General features: G+C 51.0%; 1 protein-coding gene across 3 annotated transcripts in view; it reads right to left on the bottom strand.

Annotated features, from left to right (window-relative positions):
• LOC122167425 (protein CEPU-1) overlaps positions 1 to 24122 on the bottom strand; it is a 244273-nt gene that overhangs the window by 8575 nt on the left and 211576 nt on the right. For all 3 annotated transcript variants that reach the window (XM_042832016.1, XM_042832015.1, XM_042832017.1), the window contains one exon: positions 12720 to 12845. In XM_042832016.1, the coding sequence (XP_042687950.1) occupies positions 12720 to 12845 (126 nt within the window). The remainder of the gene's footprint in view (positions 1 to 12719; positions 12846 to 24122) is intronic.

The raw sequence follows: 24122 nt of genomic DNA, 5'->3' as shown, positions 1-24122 counted from the left end.
GCTCCCCTCTGCCTCCTCCCACCTGTTAGGACCTCACCCAGGACTCTCACCTTCCACTGAGCCTCTGACAAGATAATAACTCACCAGAAAGCAAACACATGTTCCCAAATTAATTATGTGCTGCCGTCCCCCAGCTCACAGCATTGGGGTCTCTGGGCCACGTCGCTTCCCGTTACCCTGGCTGAGCACTGCTGCAATGCCAGCATCAGAGCGAGGCAATGCCAGCCCTGCAGCAAGCTCTCCTGTTTCTGTGCACCTCTTTGCTCCCGTGCATCACGCCAGCTCCTTGCCTTTCCCCTGCACTAATCAGGGCACAGCACACGACACCCAGCAAGCTCCCAATGCTGCAACGTGCCCACACCACATCCATGTGCCTTGCTCTGCAGACCTGCCATATTCCTACCTCTGTGGATCTCAGCAATGGCCCCGCTATGGGTTTGGGCTCCCCATGGTTGCCCAGATTTCCAGTGCTGCTCCTGAGTCATTGGCCATGCACCGATCGGGCTAGCCTGAGAATGGGAATATTTTATGGAGATAATTTTATTAAAATGTTTACAACAATGCAGATATTGACATCTAGCTTCAATCAATAGCACAATTTATTGTCCTTCAAGGTGAACATTAAGCCAAGCTGCCCATTAGTCAATATTTACCTCCAAGGTCTATAAATCTTTATACTGGCTTCAGCAGATGTTGACAGTGGCCGATTCCAGATAAGTAAAAGTAAGAGTGTGAAACATTGCTCCTTTTGGAGGTGAAATAGTAACTAGTTAATTACAGCCCCTACAGCAATTCTGAGCTATCAATTTATGGCTACTTCTGGCAATAAAAATTAACATCGTGCAGACTCCCGGCTCACAGTGACGCTCTTAAAACCAAGAGCCATCTATTTCACATGTCACGCCGACACGGCGGTGATGGCCTTCTTATAACAGTTTATAGTAAATAAATAAAATATACAAAGGTAATAAGAGGGAATTGCCAGCATCCGAGAGCTGACTCCCCCCCCTTCTCCTCCAGTATGGAAACACGGTGTGGGTGAGTTAGCAGCAAAGCAATGCTCCTCTGTACAGGGAAGGAGGAGGAGGAAGACAAAGGAACCCCCTAAATACCACCATGCCCCAAACCTGACTGCAGAGTGACACAGCCCTGTGCCCCTGGATGAAGAAGAACAAAAGCTGACCGCATCCCATGCCCTTGGCCAAAGGTTGAAGAGGCTCCTGCTGCCCCTTTTATTGTTCAGCATCTCCCCACTACTACTGACTGCTCATTTAGCACATCACGAACCAAGTTCAGGCACTGCAAGATGTTCCCTTGTTCTTTTGCTTGGCCGATGGCACCGTGACAGCAGCATCACCTCCACTCACCCCAAGCTCTGACTCGCCATGCTCCAGTGGAGGAAGACGTGGGGTAATTAACCTTCTGGAAACCATCCAAAGCAATCATTAAAAGATGATTTCTTCAAGATTACCCTATCGACCCAGGAGGGCACAGCTCTGTCCTTCCTTCCAAGCACACTGCATCCCAATGCCACGGGCTCCATCTGCAGCCCCTTGGAGGGGTGACCCTGTTACAAAGCTTGGGGTGGGGACAACCATAAACCATCACCCCGCTCTTCTTCACCCTTCAGAAGCTTTTTCAAGTTTCCTGACAACAAGGAAAGAACTATCTCACCCCATACACCAGTTATTTGCATTAATTAGCAGGATTCCAAGGGCTGCTGGTGCACAAAGCCACCGGGCCTGCTGCTCCCACATCATCTCTGCGGGCTGCAAAGGAAAGGGACGTCCTGCAACAACTCAGATTGCCATTAAACAGATGCACACACCACATCTCCCTGCTCCCTGCAGAGCACCTCGGGTGTCACTGCATCCCCATGCCATGCAGCAGCCCGTCCTGCTCGCCTCGCCGCTGTCGTGAGATGCAGCCGAGCTGCCCATTATAGCACCATTGTGCTGAGTTTTTAGCTTAAAAGTCCTTGAAAGTTTCCCACTGTGACTAGTCAAACAAGATCTTTTTCACTTTCCCTCTCTTCTGCGCTAACAATATTTATACTCATTTCTTTTATTGAAATCTATCTGCCGCCTGTTCTATTAAAGCCGCCTGAGTGGCAGCTCCTATTCTCCGGGAGCCCGCAGCCCATCTATTCTCCAGACAATGAGGTACAAGCAGTCTATCTTCTATTGTGCTTCCCGGCCTTCAGCTCTCAAATCTCCCATCTCCAAAAGGCATGTCAGAAGCGCTGAGATGGAGAGGATGGGGATCCTGGGCTGCCCTCCCGAGCACCTCACCGCCATCAGGGGAGCTTCAGGTTGGGTATTAGGAAAAGATCTCTTCTCCAAAGAGAAAACACAGGCTGCCCAAGGGAGTGGTGGCGTCACCCTGTGGAGGTGCTCCAGAGCTGCAGCGATGTGGCACCTGGGGACGTGGGACGGGTCAGGGATCTAAGAGGTCTTTTCCAACCCTAGTGATCCTATATGGCTGTGACCCCTGCGATGACCTGGGGACACTTCTCTTGTCCCCCAGCTCTGCACGTCGCGACTCTGTGCGCTGCTGCTCACGCATGTTTGTGAGCCTCATGCAACTTCTTTGTGCGCAGGAATAAAAAAGGAGCATTAAGCCCTTTGTCTGCAAGAAGCAGTTCATTGGGAAATAAAAGGATTATGGAAATTAATATTTTAAAGAAACAAAACACAACAACTCAGGGACCAACCACCCTTGAAGGAGGCTCTAACTCAGGAGTAAATGAGCCACACAAAGCACCACGAGCCGAGCTGACAGTGGGTGACCGTATAGCACAAGGCTCCTCTCCCTCCCTGTCCCCGCTGCTACCCCCAGCCCCAGCCCTCCTCGCCCTTCCTCCCTTCCCTTCCTCCCCACTATTTTTCCCCCGTTGCCGCTCGCAAGGTGAGAGAGGACAGCGTCGCCAGAATGAAGGATTCTCCTGCATGCCCTCTCCCAGCAGCGGCCCTAATTCATTTTTCATGGCCCCTCGCAGTGACAAAAGCCGCTGCTTCTCTCTTGTAAGCGTGCGCCATGCAATAAGTCAAAGCTGATGTGCATTTTCCCCCTGGGTGCCGAAGCTGTGCGTTTGATTTAATTTGTCCTGTTGTTTGGCTCTCAGCCTTTGCCGGCGAGTTCCTTTGGAGAGGCAGCAAGGTAGGGCCCCATACACGAGGAAGGGCCGCCTGACAGATGGGGTACAGTGGGTAGTGTTTAAATAATTTGCTGCGATGATACCGAGATGTTGGAGAGTGACAGATGCTCCGGGAGAAAATCACTCAGACAAAGACACGCATCCTGTTTGCAGGAGCTCTGCTCCTCCATTAAATCCTGTTGCAACTTGGCTTTCCTGGAGCCCGTCCCATTGCTGGCAGCTCTTGTGCTGCCTGGAGGAGAAGCAGCGCAGCGCAAGGCTTGGCCCTGGCTAACACCAAGAAGCGAGCTGCTCCTGTTTGCAAAACACCCAAGAAAATGCCACGCAGGTCCAGATTCACTATCGCAGGTATTGCAGCAGGGATAACGATGGTGAGATCCCCCAGCGCCCTCCAGTCACAGAATCATCAAAGTTGAAGAAGACCACGAAGATCCCCAAGCCCAACCCATCTCACTGTGCTCACTCACAGGATGGAGCATCCCCAGCACCGTCCCTCTTCTCCCTGTTTTCCTCCATGCCATTCCAAAAAACAGCTGCTGGCACCCAGGACCTTAAAGTCCCCCTGTCTGCAAACCTAAACCCAAAGGCTTTCCCTGCAGGAGAAGCTCTTAGGACATAATTTCAATCCGAAGCTTTTAAATGGCTGTAACCTCTGCTAAGCTGCATTTCAGCCGCATTAAGAAAATATCCCGAGGATGGGAAGCAAGTGGCATAATGGCATTAGAGTGAAAAAAAATAAGCATCAAGTGCTGGCTAAATCCATTCAGAGCGCTGGCAAGAAGTCCCACGGATGTGGGAAACTTTCCCTGCACGCTGAGCCTGGCCGCCAGCTGCTGGGGAATGGGGATATTTTCTAATTCACCCCAACTCACCCGGGATGAGAAGCACCCAGCCTGGCTCTTAACCTCAGAACTGGGGCCAGGTGAGGCCGGCTGTCGCCCCTCCATCATCTTTAGCCTGTCTTTATTTTTTCAGACGCTATTTTCCAGCCCAGTGGCCTCGCTCTGTCCCTCATGTTTTATGGCACTGATGTCTCCATTTCTGGAGGATCAGCTGCAGTATTGTGGCTTATGGAGAGCAGCCAGACCGGTGGGCACGGCACCTCTGGGGGTCTGGGGGATGCTGTGATCCCAGGGAAAGAGGATGGGGAGTGGGTCTGGGGGCTGCATGGTGCCAGGAACACCAGGGTTGGGTGATGCTGGGCAATGGGAGAGACTGGGAATGGGATGAGCACCCGACAGGCGGGGTGGGGAGGGAGCAAGAGGCACTGCTATGTAAGGGGAAAGCCATTCTAAATAACAGCAGCATAGCCCAGGAAGGGGAAAACCCCTGGGCTACAGCATTGCTGCAGCTTTAAATCATATAAAAATAAAGGAGAGGGAGATGGAGAGAGAGAGAGACCGTGAGGAAAAAGAATTGCCATTGTTTTACCAAGCAGATGGGAAAGTTCAGGGATCAGAAAAAGACTATTATTATCTTGACTTGACCGTGAGAAGATGGGAAAGAAAGAGGCATTTTTTCTCCCTGCAGCAAAGAGTGCCATGGCAGAAGTCACTTCAGCAAGGAGCTGGACAGAAACATTGCTCCACGATCTGGGCACAAACCAGGATCTGACTGTTTGTCCCCTTCCCACCAGCACTGATCCAGCCAGATGCTGCACCCTGCATTGCTGTTGCACAGCCGGGCAGCGGGCATCCATCACCGCCTCCAGCTGTGCCACCCTGCCTGCACGGGGCCAGCTGTGCTCCAGATGTGCTCACACAGCCCTCTCTTCCATCACAGCACGCCTCTGTGAAGCTGAACTAGAAGCATTTCAGCTTCCTGCCCATGGTAGCACGCTAGAGGTGAGGAAACCCACTGGGGTAGTGGAAAGGCACAGCCCCTGACCCCATGGTGCTGGCCCAGCACCAGGCTGACTTACAACATGGAACACACACCAGTGTGGATTTTTCCATGCCAAGCATCAAAGCTGTGGACAGAGATCATAGAATCATAGAATCACCAAGGTTGGAAAAGACCTAAAAGCTCATCCAGTCCAACCGTTCACCCATTACCAACAGCTCCCACTAAACCAAGTCCCTCAACACAACATCCAGCCTTTCCTTGAACACCCCCAGGCTCAGTGACTCCACCACCTCCCTGGGCATCCATTCCAGTGCCTGACCACCCTTTCTGAAAAGTAATACTTCCTCATGTCCAGCCTGAATCTCCCCTGCTGTAGCTTGAAACCATTCCCTCTGGTCCTACCACTAATGACAGAAGAGAAGAGGCCAACCCCCAGCTCACTACAGCCTCCCTTCTGGAAGTTATAGAGAGCATACATGAGAGTTATAGAGATGTGAGATGGAGAGGTGATGGGCTCAAGCTATGCAGGGGAGGATCAGATTGGCTGTAAGGAATAATTTCTTCTCCAAAAGAGTGGTGCTGCACCACACAGCTGCCCAGAGGGTGGTGGGGTAACCATCCCTGGGGGTGTTCTATTGCTGTTGGGATGTGGTACTGCAGGATGCAAGCAGTGGACACAGTGGGGCGGGTTGGGCTTGAGTATCTCAGTGGTCTTCTTGAACGCTAACGATTTTATGATTGTATGGAGGAGCAAAGCTTGGCTCCACCAGGTCTCAGTCATCCTTCAACCCATCACATCCCTCCTTGCAGTCTCTCCACCATTCCCCAACTTTCCCCCGTCTCTCCACCACACTCTGCATGTTTTGTCCCTCCTCACTCCACCACATGCTCATTCCCTCTGCCCATAACCCTTTCCTTGCCCTGACACCGCTGGTCCTCCTTCAACTGCCTCCTCTGCATCTCCCACACTGTGAGCATCTCAACCCCGGGAGGTGGAACAGGGGCTGGCAACCTGCCCTAACTAATCCCGCAGCTACTGACTCCTCGTGCACTTAATATTCACGACAGAGAGAAACATTTCACGGCGAATTGGACGCACATTCAACTGGAAATGGAAATTTTATGACTCTTCTCACTCCAAGCCGCAGATTACACCAGCTGAGAAAACATGGAAGCAAATGAACAACCTGTGAACTGTAAAGTATATTAATAATGAAATCACAGCCTGGGAAATGAAGGCTTTATACTGTTTATATTCTGCTCCATTAATAGAGAGCACTCTCGCTGGCTCCGCCCCATTAGCCAGCAATCTGCACAGAGGAACAGCACGAGGCAGGCAGGGGAACGGTGGCACAGGGACAGGGGACAAACCTGTCACAGGAGATGCCAGCAAAGCATCTCCCACCTGTGGACACCGGGGTGCACTGGGACTTGGTGCCTCGTTCATGGGGAAGGAAGGGAGCAGAGCGTGATGCTGGGTAGAATGGGGTGAATTTCAGGTTGGATATTAGGAAAAACTTCTCTGAAGGAGTGGTGATGCTCTGCACGGCTGCTCAGGGAGGTGGTGGGGTCACTGTGCCTGGGGGTGTTAAAGAAACCTGTAGATGTGGTACTGAGGGACATGGCTTAGTGGCTAATATTGGTGGTAGGCAGATGGTTGGACCTTAATGATTCTACAGATTTGAGGGAAATCAGCTCTAAGATCACCAGAACATAGCCAGCAAAGTGCTGGCACCAAGGAGAGCAATTTTCACATTGCCCACGTGGCTGCAGACCCTTTCCACCAGCAGAGCACACGGTGGGTGAGACGCTGATGGTGCTGACCCTGTGGTCAGAAGAGGACGGACACACCAAACTCCCTGCAACCTCCCACCCTCCCTCTGTACCTCCAAAAGCCACCACGATGGGGTGGGAGGACCTGGCCCACGTGTGACACAGCCCGGCCAGCTCTCTCCTCCCCCAAAACAACTGCCACGGCTTATGCAAAGCGCATCACGGGAGCTAAAACCAGACCAGTTTTCTATAGCTGAAGCGACCTGGTGTTGACAGAATGGGGACGCGTTTCCACAGCTCAGATTTTTATAATAATACCTCGAGGGAGTCTCTGGCAAAGTTTGGCCCAAATATAATTAGTTTGCACAGCTATTAGGGGCTGATAAAAGGTTTTAATTTGTGTGGAGATCTCTCGCATCTCAGACACTCCCGTTCCTTGCTCTTCCTCTGCTTCCAAATGCCAGCCGAGTGAAAGGCACATCCCGAGCCAGCGACACAAAGCCCTGCACGAACCAGGCAAGGAGGGAGAGCTCTGACTGCTAAAGAAGAGACAGAAAATCCGGCAAGCCGATGCTGTCAGCACGTTGGGGTTTTTGTCTGCACCGGGAACACGTGGAAACTTCCCCGGTCCTGCTGCTGCTGTGTGTATGCAGGGCTTACGAGATTGTCATGCAAATGGATCGGCTCGGGAACGAGACAAATAAGTCTCCTGTACTCTTCTTGCTATCGCTTTGCACGGGGCTGCGGCTCCCTTGTGCTGGGCGCGGTGCAAAGGCAGATGGAGGCCTGTTGCAATGCCACGGGAAGGCGGTGAGCAACGGGATGAGCTCAGGGGTGCAGACAGCCGTCTGCTTTTTGCTTGGGAAGAGCATCCCAGGTCTGCGTGCATCCCCCAATCCCGGGGAGCTGAGCACGCTTTGCCTCTGGTGAGGAGGGAAAAAAGTGACACTGCAAAGCTGTGCTTAGGGAATATGCTGAAGCACAGAGTTGGTTTTTTTTTTTTTTTTTTTTTTTTTCTCCTTTCTGTAATGGAAAGGCATTGCCTCATTTGTAGCTGGTAGGGGTCTTGTTATTTTTGTATGAAAATGCATCTTGTAAAGGCAGCTGTGCCAAATATGCAAACAAATCAGCTGAGCGGGTTCATTTCCACCATGTGGAGAAACAAAAATATTACTTTTATATATATATACACACGTAGGTACATAATCTCCTGTTGCTTTACAATAGCAAGAAGAACAAGGGCATCGCATTGGAGAGGAAAGACTAAAAAGGGCCGTGCACAGTCAGCACCCAACATGCATGATGTGTTACCCAGGATTAAGTCACTCCTACCCCACCTTGCTCCCATAGCAGCCTTTTGAGGGCTAAATCTTCCCCCTGCTCCTGGCAGGATCCCATTGCAGCCTGCAACGCGTGCACAAGAACTTTGCAAGCCAGCACCGCCTTCACCTTGGCCAAAAACTGCTGCCTGTGCCACACTGGTACCAATGGAAATAAGCCACCAGTGACCCTTCTCCCAATGGATCTGTCCGGAGTGCACTGATTAAATGCACATCAAAATGGGTGGCAGATTTACAAGTTAACAATGATTTAGTGGAGTGCACCGCAGCCAAATTAATGCCGGCTATAATGTAGTTTACCTCATTAAACAATGCACACCAAGATCCTGTCTGTTGTAAAACAATTGGTCTCTGAAGCCTAGTGTTCATCTTCCAGGGTTGCTGGGAGATAATAAATGGGTAATATTCCGGCGATAATGGTAATGGAGTCACGGCTCAGAGCTAATATTATGGCAAAGCAGTAATTATTTCAACAGTAAACAAGGGGACGGTTGAGCTGCCGACAGGATTGGAGCCTGTTGAAATGCTTCAGTTAATTTAGCTGGAGCCCAGGCCTGCAGTGCCTCCTGGAAGGAGGATGAGGGTTGTTGGCTGAGCTTCTGCAAGATCCTGGGCATTGGCCTCTGCAGGCAGTCAGGGCCTCAGTGCTGGAGAAAGGCCATGAGATCAGGGGAACACATACAATAAGGCAAGATGTCATGTCTGACAGAGCAGCCAACCCAGTTCAGGTCAACCCAATTGAACCCAAACAAGCCCAACTGAACTTAAGTCAACCCAGTCAGATTCAACCCAGCCTCACCCAACTCAACCCAACCTAACTCAAACCAACTCAACCCAACTCAGTCCAACCCAATCCAACCCAACGATGCAGCTCTGGGTTGGTTCTCTGCTCCAGCCACAAGAGGTTCAATTCCTTTCCTTCACATACCATTGTTGATAGCCCATACAACAAAAGTCCTTCTTCACAAATTGGGGCTCACACCCCTACCTCCCCCAAGGTTGCAGTTGGCTCTGATGTTTGCTCAGCTCAAGAAGATTCATACAACTAAATGTCATCTAAATACAGACAAGAAAGGCAAGACAGGTGCACTGGCCTTCTCCAGTGCCTTCTGAACCTTCAATAAGAGCCAAGAGACAGTGTAAAACCATACATAAGATCCAAGAGGAACACAGCAATAGGCACGAATCAGCTGCTCTGTGAGAGCCATTTCCCTGTCAAAATGACCAGAAGAGAGAACAATTCTCTGTCATTAAGTGAAAGTGGTTGTATAATCAAAAAATATTAGGCTGTTATAATCACAAAATAAACAAGAGAGTTAGGCAAAGTAGACTACGATAACAAAAGAGAATAAATGGAAGGCTTACCCTAATGCTGGGCTCACCCACAGAACTCCAGTAGAGGTGATCTCCAGAAGAGATCCTTCTGCACTGGCAGCCAGCTCTTAAATAGGTCTAGGAGGGGGGCAGCCAGGCTCCATCCCTTCCAGCAGCACAACTGAATTGCCTTCACCTGTGCTCCTCCTGGCTCACCTCAGGTGATCAATCAGAGGTTCAGGCCGTGACTCAGCAGTTCCCATACAGTGGTAACTTGAGGCATGGTTACAGGGAGCCCTTCCTGGGGACAAGGATTCCCCTTCCTTCTCTCAGTGCCTCTTTTCTAGGCTCCGAGGCATCTCCTGCCTGCAGTCCAGAAAGGATCTGGAAAGATTAGGTGCAGCAAGCAATGCACTCAATGGTCAAACATCTGAATGGAGGGGACGTGCCCCCTTCCTGGGGACATGCAACTCCTCAAGCTGGATGTTTTTTCAGCAGCTTTTCCTTTTATTTCAAGCCCTGCTAAGAGCCAGAGAGAATCAATAAATCCAAATATACCACACTTCTCCCAGAGTCCCTCCGCTGCTTTGCTGCTGATGTATAGACAGACGATCTCGAGAGACCTCTGCCACATCAGGCCACCATGTCTCATCTATCTTAAGTGCATATACAAGCTGTGATTACTCCCACACCCAAGCACCTCACGTCCTGAATGCATTTAGCCTCCCCTCAGCCCTGCCAGGCAACGGACTGCTGTCTCACCTCTCCCAGGGAGGAAGCAGAGGTTAACAGAACTGCTCACTGAGGACAGCTGGGTCATGGCAGGATGGGGCCCTCCAAGCATCACATCCCCCTCCAGGTGCTGCTGGCCCAGCAGCAATGCAGCACTGTGCTTGTGGGGCAGGGCTGGGCTCCTGCTTTCATTGCCGAGACTAATCCTAAGATTAATGAGGGATTCCTGCTATAAAGACCTTTTGATCAGCCCTCTTATGAGTAAATACACCATCAAGCCAAACCATAATGTTTTGCTACCCTGGCAGCCTCCCTTCTTAAGCCTTACACCAGAATCCATCATACTACTGCAATAATCAAACAGCAATTAGACAAAACCGTGGCAGAAAAGTCTATCAAGGGTTGTTAAGGATGACGAGTTGGATGCAGCCCTTGGCTCGGGATAGCAGCAAGCCCTTGGTGCCACTCACTGCAGTTCATCAGCACTTTTCCTGAGCTTAACAGGAGGCAAGACAAGTCTCGTGCCTGCCACAGGGATGCATTTGTTCACCAAGAGATGAAAACCAAACTGACAATGTGGCAATCACCATGACAACATCAGAGTTACCCCAAAAATAAAGGAAGAGCCCAGTAACTATGGGAACACCTGCGTGACCAAAACCACACCATTAACCAAAAGGTCTCACCATTGTTTGCAGATGGCATCAGCACCATGGTGCCAGGACCAATGCATCTGAAGCCCTCGTAACTTTGAGAGATTTCACCCTGCTGGAACACTTCTCTTGACTGACATCCCAGTGGGTTTGGCACAGGGGATGGAGCTGGCTTGCTGGGTGCTGGAGCTTGGCTTCCCAAATGGGTTTTCTGCCATGTGCAGCCCCCAAACCCCTTGTCACAGCTGTGGCTTCTCAGCAGAGCCCTGTGATGGAGGAACGTGTGTCTGCACCCACCTCCTCCTTATTCCATTTCAACCTGTACACTGACAGGAGACAGGTGGCTGGGAAGGGACTGCAGTGGGATGGATCGCTGGGGAGTTGAGCTGCTTTGGTGTCAGTCCTCTGGGAAACCAGACTGCATGCTCCTTCCAGTGAGCAAACACTCTTATTTGCTTCATTTCTCACCAAGAACCACAGAACAGACTGAGAGCTGCCAAGAAAATAATAAAGCCCGTGAAGTGCTGCTGTGCAGAGGAGCACTCGTTGGTGCAAGTACGGGAAGCAGCTCCTCCAGCACTGGCATAGCAGCAGCCAGCTTTGGGTCCTGGATTTCCAAACCACAGCATCTCCTCCCAGGGAGCTCGTCATCACCTTGGCATCTTCTACAGCACCTCTGCACACCTGCTCTGGTTCTTATTTCAGTCCCTGTACTTCAAATCCTTGTCTCCTGTATACATGCTAAATTGGAAACGGACAAATAGAGCATCCCCAGAGGCAGGGAGAGGAACAGGAGCTACATGCAGCCACCAGAGCTGTCTTGGGCCATCCCTGTGCTCAGCACCCTCCTCTGTCAGGCAGGCAGAGCCAGGTAAATCTTTGCAATCATTTGCTCTCTTTGAGCTTTGAAGGCAGAATGCCTAATCATGGCCAAAATCGGGTAAGAGCTGCTGCTGCAAATTACACAGCACCACAGGTAATTTCTGATTAGCTCACTCTTCCTCTCGTGATGCATCCTCAGTTTCCATAGCAGCTAAGTCCTAAGTAAAATGGAAACATCTGGTTCAAGCACAGGTAAAGATTCCCTGGGGAAAGAAACCTGCAGGATGGCAGCAAACAGCGAAAATAACCCCCGTGAAAGTGAGAGGCACTGGGAGCTGGAGCCTGGTTAGGAGAGGATGGATGGGTGCAGGGGAGGAAGGCAGCGAGGGGCAGGGAGTGGGAGAGGAGGGTCCTGGGGGCAGGAGGGACGTGGGATGGAGAAACCTATCTTCCAGAGGCTCCTGTCAAGAGAGCAGCCTGAGATGGCACCGACTGTGCTTGCTCTCTGCTGGGGCCATGAGGAAGGATGGGTCTGGCCCAGCAGCTTGTACAGCGCAAAGAGCAAAATCCAACTGCCCAAAAGCAGTGAGGAGAGGATTTTGAAGTCATACAGCCCCCAGTGGGTGTGTATGGGAATTCACTTCCCAGCACTCCCACCCACACAGTTCTGCTCAGGGTTTGCTTTCCAATTAACAAGGCTACCAATTAATGCTCCGCGCGTTTTCTTGTTGCTTTGCACCATTTCCAGCCCCTCTCTGATGCAACGTGTGAGGTTCCCTGGGGGGGCTCTCAGCACGCAGCCCTGCGCCACACGCAGCCACCTGCTGTGGCAGCCCCAGCATTCCCAATGCACAGCACAACCCCAACCTGGTAAGCACCACCAATCCTCCACGTAAGAAAAAAACCCACATTATTCCTCTCCCAAGCCACCAGGCTGGATATTTCCCTAACAAAACCCTCCTGCATCCAGTTACATCTTTTCAGTGCACATCATCTTCTTTACTCAACTTCAGCAACAAGCGAAGCAGCCAGCAGCACCTCCCAGCCCTTTTTGGGGTATTTTGGGCGTCGTTTGACTCTTACCTTTGGGTGAGATGTGTCTCCAGGTGATTGTGGGGTCTGGCCTTCCTGTGGCTATGCAGGTGAGGCTGACGTTGCCACCTTCATTGATGGAGATGTCAGAAGAGATCTCGATAATTTTCGGCGACACTGCAGCGACACAAAGAAGGAAACACCATCATAACCATACAGCTCTCTCATTGACGTGGTCTGATTTTTGGGTGGTGCTGTGTGAAGCCAGGAGTTGGACTCAACGATCCTTATGGTCTCTTCCAACTCAATACTCTACAATTCTGTGCCTTAATTCCGCCACCCCAGTGCAACACGAGGCCCCTGAGCGCGCACATGGCATGGGGCCAGACCCAAAGAGGGGACATAAAAAAGAAAGGGGCTGACGATGGGAAACAGGGAGCAAACGGGGCATTCCCCACCCAGCTGCTGCTCCCAAGGACCCCGTCCCTTGTTTGTCCCCATCCCAGCTGCTGCACACACACTGCAATGTCTGCAATGGCCTTGCACGCATTGCCTCTGCTGTGCAGGTAAGTAATTTATTGATCCGTAAAGCACTCCAAGACGCTCTGGAAGGGATTATGTCATGCCAGTGCCGTGCAATAAAATAAGAAATGATGGATTTTTTGTGAACATGAGGGTGATTTAGGGTTTGTAGTTGGAAGTGTAGTTAAAGTACATTTTAAGTGGAAATCAAGGTGGGTAATGAATTATTCCCTGTTTTGAAGGGCTTCTGGGAGTTCATTTTTTTGCTGCTCTGGGCATGACGGCTAATCTGATAATCATGCATTGAATCAGGAGGTCCCAGAATGGGGCTCTGGGCAGGACAGCGGCCGTGAAGGCAACACCAAAGGAAATATTAAAATTCATCAGTGTCATTAAGCCCAGCATGAGGGCACACATCTCCTGGGACGGCCGGCTGGGAGATGCTCTGCCAACAGAGATTCCACGGAGATTCAATTAATGACAAAGTGCTACAAGTAGGAAGGAACCAAGAAACCAATGCGTGCTTCCCACAACGGAGCTTTCAGAATCACACGGGCCATGGGGGTTTGATACTGAAGGGATGAGCAGTGCTGGAGCCAAAGGCCCAGGGAGAGGAGGGGTCGCCTTCCCTGGGGGTGTTCCACAACCATGGAGATGCGGCCCTGAGGGATGTGGGCAGTGTTGGTGGGAGCTGGACGGTTGGACTGGATGATCTCAGAGGTCTTTTCCAACCATAATGACTGCAGGATTCTAAGGAGCCCAGCTGACTGCAGCTGTCGGTCCCGCACAGTGATGCTATCTGCCATCTCCCATGCAATGCACACCGTACCAAGGAGGAACCTTGGCAATGTTTTTTAATTAACGGATTCGCATCACTCATATTTGGCTTGTTTTGCCGAGCTCACTGAGACTGGCAAACAACAAATTCAGCCTTTGCATTGTGATGCCGGTGCCGCGCACAGGGATTCGCATCCACACGGGTGACGGATAGAAATCTGCAATCAAATTAAATGACCAGATTCTAAAACATAATCAAAACAAATGGAACTTTGGTTTCCACTTCTCCTGAAAATGCATCCTGAAGGGCATCGCTTCCTCCTCCTCCCCAAGCAGAGCAGCACCAGTGCTCCTGCAGTGTTTCATGCTGCTGGGGATGGGAATGGGAGGTGAAATGATGGCTTTGGCCACACAATGGGAGAATCTGCAGCACGACAAGTGCAAATGCAGCTTTTGGGAATGGCCCTCGGTCGGTCGGTCTCTAGCAATGCACTGCAGCCTTCCTGGGATGAGGTGAGGGCTGGGGAGCAGGAGAGCGACAGCGTCAGCAAAGTCTTTAGGAACCACTTAAATTAAAAGCGGTAGGATTTAACGCGACAGTTATTGTATGCTAATTAAACGTTTGAATAATTAACCACGCGCACTCTGTAAAATGCCTTTCTTGAGACTTAGCAGGTACGTCGTAAGGCTTTTACTACACTAGAGAGGGAAACTTCAATAAATAAGTGATCGCAAGTATATATTTAACATTATTTAACGGCCACCAGTGCTGCCATTCCCTCCACTCAAAGCTTTCCCCATCAGTTGGCACTGCTGCAGCACTGGGGCAGAGGAGAAATTCCTTCTGCTGAGCGCGGGACGCAGATGGAGCTGCGCCCCAATGGGAATGAATAAATAAATAAAGCTAAATAAATGCCGGCTTCCCAGGCGGGAACCTCTCCTTGCGGGCAGTCCTTTTGTGTTCAGCATCTCTCCTGCTCAGAAGTGATTAAACATGGCAGTGTTGGCCAAGCTGCTCCAGTGACACAGTGCAGATTTCCCCAGAGACCGGCTGGTGTTTCATCGATCTGAATTCTGCTTTTCCCCTCCCCTTTTTTCTTGCCACAGTGATGGGAAAGGTCTCAGCGCAGTGCCGAACTGCAAACCCAGAGCTCGGCTGGACTTGCATGCACGGAGTCCCAGGGACAGAAAGCAGCGTGCTTAAATATTTAACCAAGCCATATGGCACGTTACACGCTCAGGGTGTTCAGTCAGGTGATAGATGCCTGTGCAGCTCCAAGCATATGCACTTGCCTACACAGATGTACTCCCCAACTTGTGCTGTGTGCGCACGCACCCTCCTGGCCCTGGCACAGGCTGAACCTCCCAGCATCCACCCCAGAGCCAACACAGGTGCAAACGCCTCCTGCACGCACCCTGCAGCAGCCAAACGCAGTGCTGTGCACAGATGCTGAGTCCCTGCACTGCATCCAGCTTGTCCCTGTTGACACACACAGCCCAGGGCCTGGAGCAAGCTCACCACCAGATACGGGGGAAGGAGACCAGCATGAGCCTGCAAAGGTGCCTGCAATGAGGAACTGCGTTTTTTGCCTCAGCCACCTACATCCTGACCAAGATAGGAGATGGGGCTGCAGCATCTCTGCCTGCTATCTGTGCATGGGGTATTGCTGGACAGTGCAGAGCCCCAGCAATGCCCATGCCAGCAGCCTGCCAGCAAGACGGGCTCTGCTGGTAAGTCTTGCTTTCCCCTCATAAAACATGCAAACCTCCATCCTCCAGCATGAGCAACATCTGTTCCAGATCAAAGGCAACAGCAAAGAACATCTATAAAAGCATCTTGAAGCAAGAAAAAGAGGGAGACTCAGACTTGTGTTCTGCAGGCGATCTGTGATGTGCACTGGCAGCTTCCTGAGCATCAGGCTGCCACAGCTCGTGCCTTTAATAACAGACACTTTCCACTGTTACCCACAGACTACTCCGTGTTTTACAGCACACTGCTAGCAGGGCCCTGCTGCTGGGAGCCCCAGCCCTGCTCACTGCACTGCCAAGCATCACATCGAGCCCACACTGCTGCACCAACAACTGAGGGACAGCAGGGCTGGCTGCGATGCAGTGCAGGGACCCCAACACCAAGTTAGAATCATAAAGGTTGGAAAAGACCTCTCAGATCTCCAAGTCCAACCCCAAAACACCCCTCTGCCCACTGCCCACATCCCTCAGTGCCACATCCCCATGGTTATGGAACACCCCCATGGACAGTGACCTCATCACTCCCTGGGCAGCCGGGCAGTGCAGCATCACTCTTTCAGTTAATAACTGTTTCCTAAAACGTGCTTCTAAATCAGGTGCTGCTACTCTCACACAACCATAAGAGGAAAGCAGAGAGGGCATCACCCTTCCATAACACCAGCACAGCTCAGAAGCTGCACTGAGGAAGTAGTCCATGAAGTAGGAGGAACAGAAAGCATCCCCAGAGGCAGAGAGAGGAACAGGAGCTACATGCAGCCACCAGAGATGTCCTGGGTCGTGCAGGCTTGTATATAAAAAACTTCCAATTTTGGGTGCAGACCCTACTCCGGGTTTGCACAATCCCTTGGCCCAGCTTCACCAAAGGGCTCAGCCCCCCTCCCCCAATCCCCCCGCACAAACCTGGCACTGGGAGAGGAGCCGGGAAACGAAGAGGACATACATAATGACCTTAATAAGCAATTAATAAATAACTAATGGCAATTGCTCGTTTTAAAGCAAGGCGTAATGAGATGTGTCATACAGCACTGAGATGTAACTAAATGATTTCCCGAGCAGATAATGCCTCCTATTGCAGCACAGCTCTCCGAGCTTGGAGGACACCAAATTTTTTACACCTGTCTCTGCAGCAGGTTATATGGCAAGGCATTGAAATAACTCAGAGGGGGAGGGGGGAGAAAGACGTTCCCAATCATTCATTAGTAAAGTATTTGTGAACGCTGATATAACTCACCGCATAAGCCGCAGGGCTTCTGCAGACAAACTTTATAGCTAAGTGCCAAAAGGGAGCCCAATCTGATTCCACTTACGACAGCATAAATCTGCGCTGCTCCTGCCGTCGTCAACAAGGGATGTGCCAGAATAAACACGGCACAAAAGCAGAGTCAGAGCTCAAGCATGACGACTTCTTTCTGACTCTGAGGTGGGTGCAGGTCGTCTGCCATCAGGCCAAGCAGCCTTAATGCTGGGTCGCCTGCTTTTGAGGCTCTGGAAGGATCCAGGTCTTTATTCTCCCATCCGCTCGACGAAAGGGAAAAACTAAGCCTCACATCTTGGGAAGTAAAGCAAGAGCCTGCTTAGCATGGCTGTTAATAAATGGCTTCAGTGTACAGCCAGAATCCAGCTTTGAGAGACCCAATATCTGCTTTCACATTATGGTGCCCAAAGGAGGTTAGAATCATAGAATCATAGAATGGTTTGAGCTGGAAAGGACCTTAAAAGCCATCTGGTCCCACTCTGTGCATTGAACAGGGAGACCCACAGCTCCATCAGGAGCTCAGAGCCCCATCCCCTGATCCTGGGTGTCCGCAGGGATGGGGCATCCACCAAACTGCTGAACTGCACTGGACACTTCCTTCCCTAAAATGAACCTAATGGTGCAGACCTCCTTTATAAAGCCCTTCATGCTTCTCATGCAAACGAAAATGAAAAAAAGAAAATTGAAAGCTGGAAGAAAGAAGTTTTTACATTGTCAGCCATGAAGAGATGCAGCTGAAGAAAGACTGCTCGACAGATCAGCTCCCTGTCTAGACAGATCTCATTTTCGGCTCCACGCACACTTCACAGAGCTAGGATCTAGTTTTCAGCTTCTGCTTTTTGCCCCCAAGTCACCTGGGATTCCCCCTGCCAGACAAGCAACGCCTCATGAAAAGCAGAAAATTGAAGGATCTCAGAGCCTTGAGACACCCGGCGTCATCTTCCCAGCATCGCTGACACCTCTCATCACAGCACTGCACGCAGCCACCTCCACGGCCATCAAACTGACAGGGACGTGGGGACACGTGGGGGCTGCAGGGTCCCCCGGGTGCTGCTGGAGGCTCCGTCGGACCCCTGGGAGATGTCACTGCACGGGGACGAGCGCGCCCGGCAAAGTTGGAACACGACGCCTCGCTAATACAAAGCTTGTCAAACCCATCACCTCCAAATGCTCAACGTCTTTATTAGATTCCTTTATCTCCCCCCGAGATCGGAGGGACACGACGAGACGATTCTCAGAGGAGATGTCATCATCCAGAAACTAATTAAAGGCTGTGCGGGAAGTCGGGCCACGCGCACTCTGGAGAACAAAACGCATTAGCAACTGGAGTCGAGAAAAATATTACAAGTGAACTTCAGATCAGAGAGGGAGAGCGAGGGACTTGACAATAACTCTCCTCTCTGTTTCTCCCCTGCTCGTCCTCGATAGCCGTCCCACAGCAGGGCTGAGAGCCTGGGAGCAGATCCTGCCTTGTGATGGATGCTGAAGGATGCTGGATCCGGGTAGCGCCTTGGGAGAAAATCATCATTTGGATTTGTGGAATTTCCCTTTTTTTTGGTTGGTAAAGCTGCTTGCTGCCTGTCGGTGAGCTGCAGGGGATGCTCGATGCCTGTGCCCTGCTCTGCATGGAGTAGTGATGGGCAAAAAACCAGGGAGGAAGACAGTGAAGAGAAAGGTGCACCAGAAATCTTACCATGATGCTCAGGAATGATACGACAGTAAGATGCGATAGGATAGACAGAGCCTGGGGACACAGGAACCACAGGTGGAGAGATTTCTGCATGGGGACAGTCCTACTAACTACACCCTACACGCGACTGGGGCTCACATCAACTGAGATGCATGTACCATCCTGCTACAATCACAGAACACCTTAGGTTGGAACGAACCTTAATGATCATCCCGTGAAAGTCAGCTCCTCTTCCCATAAGCAGCCCTGCATGCAGGTCCTGCAGCAGCCCCCCATGTGTTCCCCACTCCAGGATGGGCGCTATGTGAGTTGAGCCTGCTAAGCCAGCCCACACCACTTCCCTTGCAGAGAGGAACGCACAGGAACAAAGAGCTCCAACATCCTTCCCAAAGATAAATCAGATGCTCTAATGCAGCCTGCATCTCCAATGAATATAGGGCAGGTGTCTCTGAAGTGAAGTATTAGTTAAAGTGATGCTCTTTAAATTACATTTTGGCTATTTCAAGCAGACAGGTTGTGTGTGGGTTGCTTTTTTTTTTTTTTATTTTTTTTTATGATCTATCTAGAGGCTTAAAAAGACACAGAGAGAAATAAATCTCCCTTCCATTAGAAACACACTATGCTCTTGCATATTTGTTCTTATCTTCGCGCTCTCCTCCGCGCTCCCTCTCCCCCCGCTCAAGCACAAAATAAGTGTTTCTGATTACTCTTTCTACACCGACACTGATCTCATTGCAGGAGCCCAGGGATAGCTGCAATGGTCGCCTGATGCTCCCACCTCCACAGTGCTTTCCTGTGGAGCAGAGAGAAAGCCCCAACTTTGGGCTGAGCTGCTGCTGCGCTCTAGCCGTATCTTCCCCTCTGTTTGTGTCCCTTTGGCCTCTTTCATCTACTTTTGTCCCTCCTGCCCTCTCTGAGACATCTTTCACTGTTCCAGGGGCTGTGCCAATGAGACACAAAAATACAGTGTGTTCCGTGGGGTCAGATGGAAGCAATCCTGAACCACACATCAGCCATAAACCTTGCTGGAGATACGCACGGCTGCCGTGTCCTCAAATCCCCCATCTGCCTGCAAAGCCTCGAGCTGTTCCTCCACACTGCCGGCAGCGGCTCTGCTTGCTGTTATTTTTCCTCCCCGTGCCTTGGCATCCCCAAATAATTGTTCTTCCTGTGCTTCCACCCCAAGCTCCATCAATTTCAGGAGCCTCCTCAATCCTCCTCAATCCCTTTCTTTTTGCTCGCGTTCAACTCCGGTGAAAAATAAATGGACTGGGCAGGGAGCACGGCCCCATTATCTTCTGATTAGGAGGTCTTGAGGCCAGCACTGCTACTGCTGACCAACCCCTCTGCTCGCCTGCTCATGAAGCAGGAGGTCAGCAGTGCCCGGCAGCCTCACGAGAGCCGTGGATGAGGTGATTTATGCCTCCAGATGCCGCCGCTCCTCTTGTCTGCTGGGATCACATTGCTCAGCATGCGACCCGCCAGCGCATCCATCATCCATGCTGGGGCAGAGCTGCCATCCCACAGCCTCCCCGTTCCATCTTTCAGCACTTCTTTGCATAGCCTGGAGCTTGTGTTCCCTCCTTGGAGGCTGTGGGGGTCTCCATGCTTCCCTTGCTCATCCCACGGAGCATCTCTGGTCTCGCACAACTTGAAGCCATTACCTTTCATCCTAGTTGCTGTGTGATGACCCACATCACTCAACCCACAGCTCCTCACCCCTTATCATCTCCTTGAAAGGGAGGTGCTGATGGTTAGCCCTCCAGGTTCAACAATGCTGGAGGACAGGATGGTCCCTGCTGCCTCAATTCGCCTTCATGTGCCTGGAGCTCAACACTGTGCTGCAGGTGCTCATTACCTGTGCACATCACCATGTTCATTTCTTGGGCTCTGCCAACGGTGTTGGCATTAACCCTACTGTCACAACACCCCCACGTGTTACGGGAGTACTATTATTACAGATGGGGAAACGAGACCCAAAGAGCAAACGGCCCAAAAGCGCCCATTAGGATTGATGCTCAACCAGCACCTGCTATCCTGCCAGGCTGTGCTGAGCACAGCAAGATATCCACACACAGAGCTGCGATTAAAATTTCATCAAGAAATTTCTACCCACAAATATGCAAAGCTGGACAGAGTTAAAAGCAAAGGCACCGGCAGGCGGGGACAGCGGCGCGCTCTGCGTGCGTGGGGGCTGCTCTCGTTTTCCATGAGGAATGTGCCTTCATTTCCCATTTCTCCTCAGTGAAACCCTCCAGCCTTCATCCTGGCCACCCTCGCGCCTCTGAGAAAGCCCTAAAAGCCACAGGGAGTCATCTTCCCCCAGAGCATCCTTTAATTTTCCTATTTGTCTTGCTAATGCCCAGCCTCACCGATGGTGCTGCGTATTCCCCCTGCGCTCGTGCTTTCCAAAGAAGGAAGGAATAATTTTACCCCTTCCTTCCTACTCCTCCTTCCCCTCCATTTAATCATTTTGGAGGCTCTTTTTCCAGAATTTACTTTCTTTCCTTTTCCTCTTTTCATTTCTAAAACCTGCGGTTCTCAGATTCAGAATCATCACTGTTTTTTAACTTGGCTCGAGCCTCTTTAATTAAGTTACTTTCCATTATTTTTTATCTAGTCCATTTGTCTACATCCCCCTCGCCCTCCCCTATTCTTCCCTTCCTCCCCCAAGGCAGGCTGGGTACGAAATCTTACATTTCCATTTGGCTAACAATCACTTTGAATTTTTAAATGCTATTAAATTGGATCACACCGGTCACTGGACGGGAGTTGTCGAGCTGTGATATTTACTTGTGCCAGTCAAAGGGAAATGAAATTGCAGTGGAGCAGGGGGAGGTGGGGGGGAGCACAGATTTATTCTGCCCGCGGTGCTCACAAACAGCCACAATCCCTTTGGATTTTAGAGCGAGTTCAAAGGAAACTCTTACGCTCAACCATGAATGTATTGTAATGTCTTTAATAAATCAATTACTTGTTGGCAGGGAAGTGTCACTGCATCTCCAATCCTTGTAATCACCTCCGCCTTGCTGTGTTTTAAGGGCTGAGGTGGCAAGGGAGCCTGGAGGAGGAGTGGGGTAAGGCAGAAAGAAGGGGGAAAAAAAAAGAGAGAAAAACTTCTGCATCGTCTGGCCAAAAAAGAACCAAAAAACCAAAAAAAGAGAGAGAGAGCATGAGGAAAACACAATCCCACACATGCTGCACGTTACTTAGGGGCAGGATTTGTGCTCCTGCCTCCAGGAGGGTGCCGGTATTCCAATTCACTAAAAGAGGCCTTTTTAGGCTGGAAAATTTGCTAAAAAGCAGGCGAGCAGGATTTGATTACAAAGCAGTGCTGGCCAAATCCAGCCCCTCCTCCTCTCTCTCTGCTGACAATATCCTCCCCTCCACAACAACAATAATCTGAGCACAAACAGACACGAAGCTTTTCAGAAAGTAATGAACTCCGGCTGGAGCCAAGGCAGGAAGGGTTTAATGTTTAGCTCAGAAAGCTTGGCGAGGCCATCAATTATATAGCCCTGCTGCTGAAGGAGCAAAAAATATTATTTCAGACAGACATGGCCCAGAAGAAAAGATAGAGAAGGAAAACACTGCAAGAAAGAATTAATTCCGTGAGAGAAGTGCTTGCAAAAGAGGTGTGGGATGAAAGCTGGAGCTCTCAGGATGAAGCAAGTAAGGGACTGCAGAGGGCATGGCATGGACAGACATCTCTACTGAGCCCAGGAAGAGTAAGGGGAGCCCACGGACATCCATATGGGGCTGCCATCATCACCGCCTTGCCCCATGTTTGGATCCAGCTCCATCAATAGGGCCAGGAAACCCACACCAGCAATATTTCAGGACCTGTATTTCACGGATTCATAGAAACACCAAGGTTGGAAGGGACCTCCAAGATCACCAAGTCTAACAGCCCACTCATTTCCACACGCATTTCCCAAAGGTCACACATTCCCCATCTTTTTTCAAGGCTCTTTCCTTTCTCATTCCCCACTTGCCATTTTTCTTCCCATCTCCTTCTGTAAATCTTTCTTCCTCACTGCACCACCAGAACAGAAAAGCAGAAAAAAAAAAAAAAAAAGCCAGCAGGAAACACAAAGCTCCCAGCACGTGTCCCTCCAGTCCCCAATCTCATTTTCCAAGTTTCAACCTCTCCAAAGCAAAAAAAGCCCCATTTCCCCCCCTTCACTCTCCCCTAGGCTCAGTGACCCCTCCAGCCCGTCCTTAAGCTCGCAGATATTTGTCGAGCTTTTCCAGCAGCTGTTCCCTTGGCCTCTCCTTTATCTCCAGCATTGTGTTCACATCTGCTTCCCACTCTGCCTCCTTTTCCCTGCCGCTGGGAGCCGGGTTTTAAATCACTGCTCAGCGCTCCGGCTGCCAGATGCGGATTTCATACTGCCCAGCATGCTCCGTTTGGATAGGTATCCAAAGGCCGTGTGCAAGCTCCTCTGCCTCTTTTTTTCTTTTCCCCTCCTCCCTTTTGGCCGCAGAGCCAGCTTGGCTCAGGATCCATGTTCCGACACCTGGTTGTTGGCAGCTTGCAGCCCTGGCACCGATGCGCTGCGTGCGGCTCCGCGATAGGGATGGGGAGGGCAGTGCGACCCAGCCGGGCTATCAGGGATGTGCTGGTGGCCGTCCCTGCATGGGCTGGCAGCTGTCCCACCACTGTATCCCCACAGCTTCGCCTGGAGGTTTGGCTGAGCCCAGTTCTGGGATTTGTGAGCTAGCAAAGTGCAGCTCTGGACAGCATCGCGCAGGAGATGTGTTCAGGACAAGACATCGCCATCTGCAGCCACACTGCCTGCCTCTGAGTGTGGCAATTTTGGCAAAGCAATAAGCAAAAGCCCTGGGGAGCAAACAGACGGGGGCACACAGGAGGATGCCACGCTGCTGCCCGTGACAAAACTCCTCTTCTGGATTGCAGTCTGTCTGTGCTACCCAAACAAGCGAGGGCGGCACTGTATAACACACATCCTGACTTCCCCAAAACTCATCTGCCATTTTTTCATTGCAAGATCGCACCCTTGGCCCCCTGCACCCTGCAACCTGTACCATGAACCCCCACAGGTGCTGCCCTATGTATGGCAATGGTGAAGGCAGCACCAAGCTGACCAAACCTGCTGCAACCAGAGCGCTGTTGCTGGACAGGCTCCGGAGGGACTGGCCGTAAAATCAGCTCTAAAGGCCAAAAAGAAGAGCCAGATTAAAGTATCAACTCAGAATTTATGCTCGGGACTTAAGGTTTAATAATGCAACAGAAAATCAATATTTAATAAAGCAAATGATGGAGAAAAACAGTGAATGGGAGATGAGCTGCTGCTCCTGTTTTCAAACATGTGAGTCCCGGAGGAGCCGGGTTGGCAGGATGGATGTGACACCAGATTGCCACACGAGCTGGCACGCAGGGCGCGAGGTCCCACCGCTTCCAACTGCGGTGTCAAAGGGCTCGCAGGTCTTTTATTAA

This window comes from Centrocercus urophasianus, unplaced genomic scaffold (genome assembly GCF_019232065.1).
Source record: "Centrocercus urophasianus isolate 14NV4802_14NV808 unplaced genomic scaffold, USGS_Curo_1.0 seq_37, whole genome shotgun sequence".
Taxonomy (NCBI): Eukaryota; Metazoa; Chordata; class Aves; order Galliformes; family Phasianidae; genus Centrocercus; species Centrocercus urophasianus.
This window is presented reverse-complemented; position numbering and strand designations above follow the sequence as displayed.